General features: G+C 47.9%; 2 protein-coding genes across 2 annotated transcripts in view; both read left to right on the top strand.

The window, feature by feature from the left end:
- LOC105515983 (somatotropin-like) overlaps window positions 1-6,049 on the top strand; it is an 8,866-nt gene extending 2,817 nt beyond the window's left edge. The window contains exons 2-5 of the mRNA XM_011947982.1: window positions 4,717-4,877; window positions 5,102-5,221; window positions 5,315-5,479; window positions 5,737-6,049. Of these exons, the coding sequence (XP_011803372.1) occupies window positions 4,717-4,877; window positions 5,102-5,221; window positions 5,315-5,479; window positions 5,737-5,934 (644 nt within the window). The 3' untranslated portion in view covers window positions 5,935-6,049. The remainder of the gene's footprint in view (window positions 1-4,716; window positions 4,878-5,101; window positions 5,222-5,314; window positions 5,480-5,736) is intronic.
- LOC105515984 (somatotropin-like) overlaps window positions 1-14,610 on the top strand; it is a 69,044-nt gene that overhangs the window by 2,765 nt on the left and 51,669 nt on the right. The gene's annotated exons all lie outside the window — the stretch shown is intronic.

The following is a 14,610-nucleotide window of genomic DNA, read 5'->3' as shown; positions in this document are numbered from 1 at the left end:
CAAAGAGCTTACAGTCTGGTAAGAGGAACAAAATGTCTGCAAATAGCCACAGGACAGGTCAAAGGAAGGAGAGAGGTTATTTCCAGCTGAGAACACCCCGTCAGGAAAGCACCCCAGACTTCCTACAACTACTAGACACATCTCGATGCTTTTCACTTCCTTCTCTATCAGTGGATTGTCTCCCTGGAGAATCATCCCCAAAGTGAAATTACTTAGCATGTCCGGTTAGGTAGATCGTTATGCACTTCTTGTTCAGAGATCATCAACCAGTGCAAACAATACCCCATCAACACACAACAGTGCCTGCCCCTCTCCTCCCCAAGCCTTCCGAGGTCCTTTCTCCGTACCTGAACGCCCCCCTCTGTGCCTGAACCCCCCGGCCATATCATGTGGCAAGCTTAAGGGTCCAACGAGATACAGAAAGTGAAACACGATGTACACTGAAACGTGCAATACAAATATGCAGCATGATGTGCCTCGGTTCACTAAAGCGAGCTACGCTGGGTGGTTGTTTTCTACCACTTTCCTTAATGCCTATGGACACCTCATTCTGCGGCTGAATTCCTTGTGTTCAATTCCCCCCATCTTCATGGAACATCTTCTGTGCAGGGACTTGACCCCTGTCCTGCTAGCTTTGCACTGAGGCAAGCTCTGTCTATGCCTAGTAGTGCCACCATCTTTACCAGATAAAGTTTCTAAAGATCTTGGCATGGAAGGAAAGCCTGAGGGCCTTGGAGAGGCATCACTTAGGAACTGGGAGAGCTCCAGGCAAGCCACCTATCTCTTTGAGCCTCAGTATCCCCACTCACATCCCTATGGCTCAGTAGAGTGCCAAGCACATGGTGGACACGCAGAAGTATTGATCATCTTCCTCACCTCCCCTAGGAGAACCCTTGGGAATCCCCACATAATATTCCCTGAAGACCTTAATCCAATGAGCTGAGTAATTGACTCGATACCAAACTCAGAGAAAGGACATTAGAAGCCAAAAGGAGGTAGAGTATGTCCCAGTACGATAACCAGCCTCTGATCTCAAGGAAGAAAGAACAGAGCTGCAGGTGGGAAGTGTGCGCCGCAAATCACCAAAGTGGGAGTGGAAGGAGCACCCACCAGTCCCTCGGAGGCGATCCCTAAGACCCGGTGAGTATGGCTTCGAAAAATGTGATTGTCCTCAACCCCACAGTCTTGAACCCAACAGGAGATCTCAAAGCCTGAAAGACACCACTTTAGGATCAACAGCAGATCTGCGACTTTCCACAGCAGGCACACAGAACCCTAGAGTTAGTCAAGGTTGGACATAGGCAGGGCTTCCAAACACACAGAGAAATTCATTAATCCTAGATTATAAAGGGAGGTTCCTTAAAAGAACCAAGATGATTGTGAGATTATCCTAAGCTTTTTGTCTTGTTTTGTTTTGTTTTTGATACAGAGTCTCACTCTGTCACCAAGGCTGGAGTGCAGTGGCGTGATCTCAGCTCACTGCAACCTCCATGTTGCGGGTTCAAGCAATTCCCTGCCTCAGCCTCCTGAGTAGCTGGGATTGCAGACGCCTGCCACCATGCCTGGCTAATTTTTGTATGTTTAGTAGAGTCGGGATTTCACCATCTTGGCCAGGATGGTCTTGAACCGCTGACCTCATAATCCACCCACCTCGGCCTCCCAAAGTGGAGGGATTACAGGTGTGAGCCACTACGTCTGGCCTATCCTGAGCCTTTTGAGGCTGAAACCAGAGATGCGAAGCCCAGCCTCTTCCCACTGGCCATGTGGAGGCTCTTGTTGGGTAGTCTCTCAGCCTGCAGGAGCCAGGGATCTGGCCCCAAGTGATGCCCCAACAGTGGGCCACTTCCCAGTACTGTCAGGAAAATCCCAAGTCTAATTCAAAGTTGATTTTTTACTAGCAATGAATGATGGATGTGGTCTCCATTGCTCAAGGCCCTGGAAAGATCTAGACTAGAGAAAAGGATCACTGACTTCTATCCACACCTGTGGGCCTCAGTTCTTCCCTCTGGTTCATAGTTGCCATGGTAACCCTTTGTAAAGTTTTTCCCCAGAGTTCCCTGGAGTCCTCTGAGTCACCGTAACTCTGGGGTCAAAGAAGTGGAGAGGCGAGAGGAGACACTCCCTGCCCTGGCTGGTCCCATGTGTTCCTGGCAGTAACCTGTCTAGGGAGCCTCACCACCCCTGTGCCTATCTGTGGAGTTATGCAGTGGTCCCCAGTTAGGGCCCCTGCTAGGGCTCATTCCTAAGGGAGACTGGAGACTTCTTCCATGGCCGAAAATCCACATCTAAGTCCCCAACACTGTCTAAAAGGCCCTGTCATGGGGTGCTGTCTGTCCCAGTTAACACTGGAGGAAGGATGGTGGGGGAGGCAGAAGCTACCTGGAGCTCAGGGACCCTCCTCCATTCCCACCTGGCTCCTCCTCTTTGCTGGTGCTGGAAGGAGCAGGGGAAAGTGGTGTCTCCACCCTCCCTTGGCCCCAGCTTTCTCAGAGCTGGTATCATTGATGACGCCCCTCTTGGATCCTCCCGCAGCCCTGCCTGGAGAACAGCCCACAGCCCAGTGCCCTCCCAGCAAATGATGAGTCTGGGGTGCTGGTCGGGTAATGCTTCGAGAATGAACGGCAGAAAAAGGAGCTCTGTCTTCTGCTCTGAAAGGGAGGAGATGGCAGGGCCCCAGCATTCACATCCTGGGCCACAGGGCTGTGGGTTTTCAATGTTGGTTGCGAACACCACAGCCAACCACTTCTAGAAGCGTTTCCTTGTTTCCTTGCTTCTGTTTCTATAGCGTCAAGCGCTAGATGCTCTTAAACTCGGCGGGGATGATTTCAGTGCAGGTGAGGGTGTTCTTTCCTGCTGTCATCTCTGGGGGCATCTGATGCTTGTGACCTCCAGATGGTATTGAAATAGCCCCAACCCTGGGCACCAGGAGAGAGACAGCTCAGTCCTGGCATATTCTGCCTTTGTCTTATCCTCCTGTGAGGTTTCTACAAGGCACCCCATGCCACTGGGCCATTCTCACCTGGGAATAGAGAAAGAACAAGCTGCCCCTTATGGAAAGACAAAATGAGGCAAAGAGCCCCTTGTGTTGGGGGCAGGATCCCTGCACTCAGAGGGATTTACAAGCTGAAATAACTGGGTTGGGAGCGGTGGCTCGCACCAGTGATCTCAGTATTTTGGGAGGCCAGGGAGGGTGGATCACCTAAAATCAAGAGTTCGAGACCAGCCTGGCCAACATACTGAAATCTCGTCTCTACTAAAAAAGTACAAAACAGCCCGGCATAGTGGTGGGAGCCTGTAATCCCAGCTACTAGGGAGGCTGAGGAGGGAGAATCATTTCAACCCACGGGTGGAGGTTGCAGTGAGGCAAGATCATGCCACTGCACTCCAGCCTGGGTGACAGAATGAGACTCCATCTCAAAAAATAAAATAAAATAAAGAAACTAAAATAACTAAATAACTGAGTAGCACCACACTACCTGCTCTGGAGAAAGGACTTTTTTTTTTTTTTTTTTTAATCCAGGGCATCTTTCGGCGTGATGTGTTCTGAGTTCCAAAGCTGGGGAAAAGACTCAAACCTTCAAGAGCTCTTACAACTTTCAGATTCTCTGATGGTTTCAGGGCATAGGACGAAGCGCTTGTGGTCCGTGTCTGTCCCCAGGATTTCTGTTTCTTGGCTTGTATCCCTGCTGCAAGTCCAAGGAGCTGGGGCAATACCTCGAGTCTGGATTCGTCCTCCCCAGGGACCTGGTGGAGCACCACCCCCCCCAGCCCCCCACCCCCGAGGCTCAGGGAAAGGGGAGAGCAAAGTGTGGGGTTGGTTCCCTCTAGTGGTCAGTATTAGCACTGCATCCAGCTGCCTCGGGCGGGCCCAGGAGGAGTCAGCAAAAGTGGAATTCAAGACTGAATCCTGCCCAGAACCCCTGCAATCTATTGTCTGTGCTTGGCGCCTTTTCCCAAAACACACATTCTCTCTGCTGGGTGGAGGGGAAACACGCGAGGAGGAGGAATGGGATAGGATAGAAAGTGGGATGGGGTCGGTAGGGGTCTCAAAGACTGGCTATCCTGACATCCTTCCCCACGTTCAGGTTGGCCACCATGGCATGCTGCCAGAGGGCACCCACCTGACCCTTAAAGAGAGGACAGGTTGGGTGGTATCGCTAGCTGACACTCTGGGCACAGCCCTCACAATGCTGGTGATAGTGGGAAAGGAAAGATGACAAGCCAGGGGGCATGATCCCAGCATGTGTGGGAGGAGTTTCTAAATTAGACATTAGCACAGCCGCGTCAGTGGCCCCATGCATAAACGTACAGAGAAACAGGTGGGGTCAAGCAGCAAGAGATAAGGGGCCAGGGTATAAAAAGGGCCCACAGGAGACCACCTCCAGTATCCCAAAGTCCAACTGCCCGAACCACTCAGAGTCCTGTGGACAGCTCTCCTAGCTGCAATGGCTGCAGGTAAGTGCCCCTAAAATCCCTTTCAGCACGATGTGTCCCGAGGGGAGAGGCGGGGCCCCGTAGATGGGATGGGGGCACTAACCCTCAGGTTTGGGGCTTCTGAATGTGAGTACCGCCATCTAAGCCCAGATATTTGACCAATATCAGAATGTTCCTGGTCCCTGGAGGGATGGAGAGAGAAAAACAAACAGCTCCTGGGGCAGGGAGAGCACTGGCCTCTTGCTCTCTGGCTCCCTCCGTTGCCCTCTGGTTTCTCCCCAGGCTCCCAGACATCCCTGCTCCTGGCTTTTGCCCTCCTCTGCCTGCCTTGGCTTCAAGAGGCTGGTAGGGTCCCAAGCGTACCCTTATCCAGGCTTTTTGACCACGCTATGATCCAAGCCCATCGCCTGCACCAACTGGCCTTTGACACCTACCAGGAGTTTGTAAGCTCTTGGGGAATGGGTGCATGTCAGGGGTGGCAGCAAGGGGTGACTTTCCCCCACTGGGAAGTCATGGGAGGGGACTAAGGAGCTCAGGGTTGTTTTCTGAAGTGAAAACGCCAGCAGATGAGCATACGCTGAGCGAGGTTCCCAGAGAGGTAACAATGGGAGCTGGTCTCCAGCATAGAGACCAGCAGTCCCTCTTGGTGGGGGGGTCCTTCTCCTAGGAAGAAACCTATATCCCAAAGGAAAAGAAGCATTCGATCATGGAGGACCCCCAGGCCTCCTTCTGCTTCTCAGAGTCTATTCCCACACCCTCCAACATGGAGGAAACGCAGCAGAAATCCGTGAGTGGATGCCTTCTCCCCCAGGCGGGGATGTGAGAGGCCCGTGGTCAAAGCCTCCGTGCAGTACAGCCACTGCGTGTCCTTCCCCTGCAGAACCTAGAGCTGCTCCGCATCTCCCTGTTGCTCATCCAGTCCTGGCTGGAGCCTGTGCAGTTACTTGGGAGTGTGTTTGCCAACAACCTGGTGTATGGCACCTCGGAAAGCGATGTCTACGACCTCCTAAAGAACCTAGAGGAAGGCATCCAAACGTTGATGCGGGTGAGGGTGGTGCCAGGGGTCCCCAATCCTGGAACCTCACTGGCTTCGAGGGCTGAGGGAGAGAAACACTGCTGCCCTCTTTTTAGCAGGCAGGCCCTGACCCAAGAGAATTCACCTTAGTCTTCATTTCCCCTGGTGAATCCTCCAGGTCTTTCTCTACACCCTGAAGGGGAGGGAGGAAAATGAATGAATGAGAGAGGGAGGGAGGGAACAGTGATCAAGCGCTCAGCCTCTCCTTCTCTTCCTTCACTTTGCAGAGGCTGAACGATGGCAGCCCCCGGACTGGGCAGATCTTCAAGCAGACCTACAGCAAGTTTGACACAGACTCGCACAACGATGATTCACTGCTCAAGAACTATGGGCTGCTCCACTGCTTCAGGAAGGACATGGACATGGTCGAGACATTCCTGCGCATGGTGCAGTGCCGCTCTGTGGAGGGCAGCTGTGGCTTTTAGGTGTCCGCATGGCATCCTGTGACCCTTCCCCAGTGCCTCTCCTGGCCCCGGAAGGTGCCACTCCAGTGCCCACCAGCCTTGTCCTAATAAAATTAAGTTGTATCATTTTGTCTGACTAGGTGTCCTTCTATAATATTATGGGGTGGAAGGTGGTGGTGTGAAGCAAGGGGCAGCTTGGGAAGACGACCTGTAGGGCCTGCAGGGTCTATTGGGAACCAGGCCACTGAAATATAAGAGACTTGGTTGTCCCTGTGCCATAAGAAAGCTGACACATCACTGCAGTCTGTTACTCACTAAGGCCATTCCACCAGGTCAGTGGTCCCAGCTTACTGGTCATAGCTCATTGGTCATCCCAGAGATGGCTTGAAGGCGTTTCATCCTCCCCCACCATTACCAGCAACACCAAACCTGGCCCCCCAGGAGGGAGAAGAAATGAAAACAAGATGGGCTATTAAGTATAGAGGCAAAAGCTTCCCAACAGGTGAGGAAACAATATCATAGAATTACTTGTGTGCAGAACAACTTTAAGATGAATTTTCCTTAAGCCCAACTACTCTTGGGAAATGAGAACAATGCAAAAATGAGTTTCAGACATACAGAACCAGAGCATTTGGAATCAGAATTAGGGCGAGGGAAGTGGAAGAGAGATTTTATTTGGGGTTGCAATTGCAGTGCCAACAGGTGCCAGGAAGATAACAATGTAAGCAATGAGGGCTGGATGGAATGGGATAAATCCCAGATGACACTCGCTTTCCTCTGGGGGATACAACACAGAGTGGTAGGAAGATGCACAACCTGCAGAACTCTAGCCCCTGATGAGGTAGGACCCAGCCAGCCTGTCACCATCAGGACTGCAGGGACAGGACTTCCAGACCTTCTGATTCTTTGAGATAGCCAGGACATTCAGACCTGTACGTGAAATCTAACATTTAAACACTGGCAACACATATTGAAAATATATTAAGGGCAAAAATTAACCCAAACACACATGGTCTCCAAGCTGTTTGTGAGCAAGTTTATTCTAAGAGATGCTGATTGGGGAACTTGGTGTAAGGGAAAGAATCAGAAAAATTTGGTTTTTACATAATTTAGTGCTCCTGAATAAATTACTTGACCAAGCTGAGATAATAATATATTGCTTTACTACGATTGTGAGAGGATTAAACATAATGACATTTTTGATATATTATAGTACAAGAAATTGTAGTTATTTCTGCATTGAATTTTTGGAGGTTTTGTGTTTTCTGATGGAGTGTCTAAATATCTGTTGTGAAATTATATTGTTTTCCTTGACAATTAGGAAATAATAAACATTTGAGATGTTTAGTGCTGAGAAGCACTAAAGAGCAGTGGTTAGTTGTTTAGAGTTAAGAGTTTACTCTCCCAAGCACTTTGGCTTAGTGACTGGGGATCTATAAATCGATACTAAGATGCTCACAGGAATTCTAGTATCCAGAAATGATTTCATGAAGTCAGGAATTATTCTGCAATGCAAATAATCAACCCCCTAATTAATCTTCTTTAGAAGTTCTGATTCTTATGTGCTATAATGAATTTTCTTGATAATGAGACCCATTTGTGTTCATTTTTGGCTATTTTGCAGTTAATAACTCAGTCCTTGGGGAATGGCTGAAAGCTGAAATAATAAGAACTCTGGAGCTGCTTCATTTCTCAGTTCAGAAGTCATTCCTACATCTTACATCGTTCTTCTACTATCTGGCTTTAAAATTATGGCATTTTGGAGTTAGAAGGGCCTCATAAGTCAGTCTAGTTTCTTCTACTTTGGGAATCTTATCCTCCGGCATCCATTATAGTCAGTATTCCAATTACGAGTGTGTAGCACTAGGACCAAGGGAATCACTTAGGACTCCTCATTCTATTAAACCACTCTCATTGCAGAAAACTATATCTTGCACGAAGCTGGAATCAATATTCCTGCAGCGTCCTTCATTCAGCCTTAAAATTATTTAGAAATCTCACGGTCTTTAGAAGTCGATGGAATGAGCACAATTTTAATTATCTCTTGGCTTGCGTGTTTTAAAAGGAAAGGTGACCCATCTTAGTAAGTATTTGTTGAATGCACGTGACAGGGGAATGACAATGTCCAGCGCCTGCATGGGTGACTAAGAGGGTTCTAAAATGGGGTGGTCCCAACATACAACTGAACTGCAGGGGGAGCCACAATCCAGAGAGTGTCCACCCAGCTCCCCTCGGGTATAGGAGAATGCACTCAAATGCTGCTGGTTGAGAATTAGAAAGATACTACATGACTTTGCACATTTTCGAATGTAAAAAGACCTTAAAGACCATCTACTTTAAACTCTTTTGATTTACCCACAGTTATTCTACTTTTCAGCTCATCAACTTGGTGTGGACAGCAATATCCGCTGCAAATTTGAGATGTCTAGGGTGTTTTCTAAACGATGCATATGTAAGCCCTCCCTGAGATTCTGATATGATTAGCCTGGAATATGGTCCAGGCAAGAGTAGTTTGAAAACTTTCCCAGGTGATTCTAATGTGTAAACAAGGTTGATAACCACCGTGTTAGGGACCGCAGAGATGGGAGCCTCGTGTCCACAGGTGTATTGGTTTAACAGGGAAAAAGGAGAAAAAGGAGATGAGAGGCCTGGGCCAGTTGTGGTGCCACCTGCTCCTAATTCCAACCAGTCATCTCAAAAGTGTTTCTCAGGAACCAGTCATAAAGAGACAAATACTGTCTGATACCAGTCATATGAGGTACTCAGAGCAGTCAAATTCATAGAGACAAAAAGTAGGATGGTGGCTGCCAGAGGCTGTGGGGAGGGAGGGAATAGGGAGCTATTTAATGAGCAAAGGGTTTTGGCTGTGCAAGATGAAAAGGGTTCTGAAGATGGATGGTGGTGATGGTTGCATGACAATGTGAATGTACTTCATGTGACAGAACTGTACACGTACAATGGTTAAGATGTACATGTAAATTGGTAAAATGCTTATATATTCTCACAACTAAATATGTTAAAAGTCTATTTTGGTTTTTGTTTTTGAAACAGAGGCTGGAGTGCGGTGGTGCGATCTCAGCTCACTGCAACCTCCACCTCCCGGGTTCAAATGGCTCTCGTGCCTCAGCCTCCTGAGTAGCTGGGATTATAAGCGTGTACCACCACACACGGTTAATTTTTGTGTTTTTTGTAAAGACAGGATTTCACCATGTTGGTCAGGCTGGTCTCAAACTCCTGGCCTCAGGGGATCCACCCGCCTTGGCCTCCCAAAGTGCTAGGATTATAGGCATAAGCCACCGTGCCTGACCCTTAATGGTATTTTATAATGAAAACTCTTCCTAAAGATAAGACTAGTGAGACTGGCACAAGGAAGAGTTCAGTAGGCAGAGCTTGAGTCATCCTTGACCCCTGAGTAGTGTTTTCCTGACTCTGTCATTTTTTTGAATTTACCCTAACCTAAAAGTACCACTTCTGAATTTCTTTCGTGAGCATTGTCGAAATACACATGGTGGGTTTTGTCCCTTTATACACAGTGGAGAGCAGAACTGACCCCTTCCCTTTTCTTCTGAATTACAAGGTCTGGGCTTCTAGGCCAAGACAAGCTGATACTTTGCCTGGCTGCTTCTTTAATTCAGAAGACCCTGGAGTGCTGAGACACATGATGAGCACCGCTGGGGTTAGGGTTACCAACTTGTCTTCGTTTTCAGGAGACTTTCTCAATGTCAACACTGAAAGTCCCACATTCCTTGAAGAATCCCTCAGCTCAATGCAAACTCAGCTAATAGGACTAGTCACCCTACTAGTAGTCCTAAATCTTAAGGGACTAAACTCAGGGGAAAGTAGGGGAAGGAGCGAGAAAAAGACTAGAAAAATCGGAAAGTTGTGCACGGTGTCTATGACTTTTGATGGCCCTCAAAGTTACCATGGATTTCTGATTCTTGCTTTGACTTTATGTGATTATAATGATGTGCTTAATTCCCACCAGAATTATCAGTATAATAATAAAAACCAACAAATGTGAACACATGTCTCTAGTACCATGCTACTTTATTACAAGTATTATGTCATTTCTTTCTAACTATAATTCTCTAAAGTAAACATTATTATTAACCCTATGGTAAGAAGTCGCACTAAAGATATGACTTACGCTTTCTCAGGTCTAGAGAGAAAGACACCAAAATGTCACCCTGACCATCCTTGAGAGGATAAACAGCCAGGCACAGTGGTTCACGCCTATAATCTCAGCACTTTGGGAGGCCGAGGCAGGAGGGGGTCAGAAGTTCGAGACTAGTCTGGTCAACATGGTGGCACCCCATCTCTACTAAAAATATAAAAATTAGCCAGGTGTGGTGGTGCACACCTGTATTCCCAGCTACTGAGGCACGAGAATTGCTCCAGCCCAGGAGGCAGAGTTGCACTGAGCCGATCATGCCACTGCACTCCAGCTGGGTGGCTGAGCAAGATTCTGTCTCAAAAATAATAATAAAGAGGATAAACTTTTGGAGTATTAAAGGCCACTCTTCCTCTGGAGATATTCAAGGTAGCTGCAATTTAAGCGTGAGCCGGTTGCTTTAATGTTCAGAAAGAATATGATCAAAACCATTTAGGGGTTGGGGCCTCCTCCTATAGACAATGAAGGCAGCTACCCTCAGAAGCTCTATTATACTGGAAGAAAGATGTGAGAGCCTTCCTGCTTTAAGAATCAGTGAAGCTGGGCGTGGTGGCTCAGCCTGAAATCCCAGCACTTTGAGAGGTGGGCAGATCACCTGAGTTCAGGAGTTTGATATCAGCCTGGCCAACATGATGAAGCCCTGTCTCTACTAATAACACAAAAATTAGTGAGACATGGTGGCACATACTTGTAATCCCAGGTACTCCAGAGGCTGGGACAGGAAAATTGCTTGAAGCCAGGAGGCAGAAGTTGCAGTGAGCCGAGATCACGCCACTGAACTCCAGCCTGGGAGGCAGAGCGAGACTCCATCTCCAAAAAAAAAAAAAAAAGAAAGAAAGAATCAGTGAGAAGGGGCTGCCTGACCCCTGGTGATGTGGATCCTTCGGGAAGGAAAGCAAACAGAGTTTCCAAGTCTACAAGGGTTCCAAGTAACCCAGCCTACTCTGAAGACCGTTGCGGGACAGCTCTTCCAAACTACTGAGCTCTAAGAACTGGAACCCTGGAAACCCAAGCAAGACGACACCCGCAGCTGGACCAGGCCCCGAAGAAGGAGATCATCCTCCCTCAGAGATCCACAGCAGCTGGGAACCCGGATCTGCAGACCCACTTGGTTTGATGGTACTGTGTGGGACCATCTGTCAACACTGACACCCTGTGGCACTGAGAAGCAAAGGCAGCAGCCGGCTAAGCCTCCAGGCTCTCCCTGCGGGAACTAGAAAGTTCAAGCGGCCCCCTTCTTTCCTCCCATTTTGGTTTGTTTTGTTTGTTTTGTTTTGTGTTAGTTTGTTTGTTTTTGTTTTTATTTTCTTCAAGATGGAGGTCTCGCTCTGTTGCCCAGGCTGGAGTGCAATGCTGCCATCTCGGTTCACTGCAACCTCCGATCCCCGTGTTCAAGCGATTCTCCTGCCTCAGCCTCCCCAGTAGCTGGGATTACAGGTGCACACCACCACGCCTGGCTCATTTTTCCCTTCCTTTTTAGATTCGCTGTGCTTCAAGGCACTGAGGCCATGAGGCAGCGTTTGCAGATACACGATAACTACAGCCCTGATGCGGCTGATCCTGACACTGAAATGGCTGTGGATCCCCGAATGGGGCGGCTCTATACTCCTGTCTCTGAAACCTGCTTCTTAACTTACTTCCCCAAATGCTCAATTCTGGGAAAGCATGATTTATCTTAGACTCACAGGATGAGAGAGCAGTAGCTCCACCTAGTGGAAACATCCAGGTTGAAAAGGTCATGTTCGGGGATGATGCTATTTTGCAAAGTCAAGATATTTAATGTCCCTCCAGGAAGCCTTCCTTGATCTGAGTTATGTTTTCTCTTAACAATCTGCTTTCCCAGTCATAGGAGTTCATGCACAAATGTAATCTGCTTGTTTGTCTAGCTTTCCTAATAAACTTGTAGAAACCAGGGACAATGTTTACTTCACAAAATATCAGCTGGGCATGGTGGTGGGCACCTGTAATCCCAGCTACTTGGGAGGCTGAGGCAGAGAATTGCTTGAACCAGGGAGGTGGAGGTTGAAGTGAGCCGAAATCGCGCCACTGCACAACAGCCTGGATAACAGAGCAAGACTCCATCTTAAAAAAAAAAAAAAATTACAAAATGTAACCATTTGACATAATAAGAACTTTCAGAAGGTAATGGAAATGCATTTGAATATCATAAAATCACTTTTATTTTTACCACAGCAACATTCCAGTGAACATTTCTTAACTGATTTGGAAGAAAACATCTGGTTTTATGATTCCTCGCGCCTTCTCCGAGGGTGAATATACTCTTTCCCAAGGACAGGGAAGGAAGCTGAATCATAAAATCATGTGAACATTTTCACAAGAGGATTCCTCTTGAAGCTTCAGGGAAATTGTTTGCAGACAGATGAAAATATGCACTTACTGATGAAAAGGGAGAATAAACATTGGAACTGTAACCTAGACACCCATATGGGTAAAAAAAAAAGAAAACTGGCAAATGCGAACTCACAGTTGATCACTCTGTGAAAAGGAATTCAGAGATGTTTGGAGTGCTTAACCTATGAGGCCAATTCCATGGAAGAACTCTACCTTCTACTTCACAGACAGAACACCGGGCTAGATAGGATGCTTGTCTGGCCCGAAGTGGAATTTCTTACCATCTGTATACTCCCCCAAGACCCACAACAGGTGGTTACTGAGTTGAAGCTTGCCACTGATCCTTAGTAATGTCAACAAGCTCAGCTCTGGGAGCTGGCACTCCAGAAGCCCTGGTCAGGGGAGCAAGGGAAAGTGGAGATGGGAACAGAGCTCTGACTCCTAGCCCCGTATTTTATATTTACTCCCTTCAAAGTCCTGTCCCTGGACTACAAATTGAGTTCCCAGGTAGAAATCAGAAAACCATGAAATATGAGTTGCATTTCTAAGATGTGCCTAACTTTAGTATTATGTTTAAGAGAAAAGGGCAGTGGGAAACATGAGGAAAGGACAGATTCATTTTTTTTTTTTTTTTTTTTTTGATCTAAGAGTGGAATGATGATGCAACTGGCAAGGCACAAGAGGCCTTCTTACAAATAAAACATTGAGACTGAGATTCCTAATGACTAGAGTGGGCTCTATAGAGAAAAGTGGCTGGGCGCGGTGGCTCACACCTGTAATCCCAGAACTTTGGAAGGCCAAGGTGGGCGGATCACTTGAGGTCAGGATTATGAGACCAGCCTGGCCAACATGGTGAAACCCTGTCTCTACTAAAAATACAAAAATTAGCCTGCTGTGTTGGTGTGCACCTGTAATCCCAGGTCCTGGGGAGGCTGAGGCAGGAGAATCGCCTGAACTCGGGAGGCTGAAGTTGCAGTGAGCTGAGATCGCATCATTGCACTCCAGCCTAGGCGACAAAAACAAGACTCCATCTCAAAAACAAAGAGAAAGAGAGAGAGAGAAAGGTGAGCTTGTGGACATATCAGACACATGGGACATGGGGGCCTGAAACACCGTTTTACTGTCAGAAGAACACAAAGGGTAATGCAGCCTGCCATTCTGTTTCTTCCTTTCTCCTCTATCCCTTCTTCCCTCCCTGGGAAACCACAGTAGCAGAAGTCTCATTCAATCAAATAACTGTCAGTTATACGAGTTATACTTTTGTCTTCCTCAACAGCAAACTGGCTTTCCTCCTCTTTGTCCTCCTCTTTCTGTCTATAGAGTAATTTCCTCCTGTCCACGTTGCAGGGCCGATAGCTCAGAAACAGTGCTATGGTGATGACACCCACTCCAAGGGCAACGGTAATAACGACAAAGAGGGCAGAGCTGATTCCTTCATCCAGTCCTGTCCAAGCACAGAAGGCAGAGTTAGGAAGGTCTGAAAGTCGAGGATCACCCACCCCAGCCCACCAGGCCCACTTCTGAGTCTCATTCTTCCCAACCTAGTAGAATCTTTCTTATTTTCATCCTTGGATAAGAATCCCAAACCCCTGAGGGGTTTCCATCCTCAGCCTTGCAGCAGGGCAGCAAAGGTTACCTTGAACAATGACAGCAATGTCACCACAGCCAACCACTTCTAGAACCGTTTGCTTGTTTGCTTGCTGGTGTTTCTACAGCATCGAGTGCTAGATGCTCTTAAACTCAGGGGTGGAAGATGTCAGTGCAGGTGAGGATGTTCTTTCCTGCTCTCATCTCTGGGGGCATCTGATGCTTGTGACCTCCAGATGACAGTGAAACAGCCCCAACCCTGCGATCCGGGAGACAGGAGGCTCAGTCCTGGCCTTCTCTGCCTTCGCCTTGTCCTGCTGTGAGGTTTCCACAAGGCACCCCATGCTACTGGGCCATTCTCACCTGAGAATTGAGAAAGAACAATCTGTCCCTTATGGAAAGACAAAATGAGGCAAAGGGCCCCTTGTGTTGGGGGCAGGATCCCTGCACTCAGAGGGATTTAGAAGCTGAAATAACTGAGTTGGGAGCGGTGGCTCAGTATTTTGGGAGGCCAGGGAGGGTGGATCACCTAAAGTCAAGAGTTTGAGACCAGCCTGGCCTCCATGGTGAAACCCTGTCTCTACTAA

The sequence above is a fragment of the Colobus angolensis genome, unplaced genomic scaffold (genome assembly GCF_000951035.1).
Source record: "Colobus angolensis palliatus isolate OR3802 unplaced genomic scaffold, Cang.pa_1.0 Scaffold271, whole genome shotgun sequence".
In the NCBI taxonomy this organism is placed as follows: domain Eukaryota; kingdom Metazoa; phylum Chordata; class Mammalia; order Primates; family Cercopithecidae; genus Colobus; species Colobus angolensis.
The sequence above is the reverse complement of the archived record's forward strand: the minus strand, read 5'-3'. Positions and strand labels throughout refer to the sequence as shown.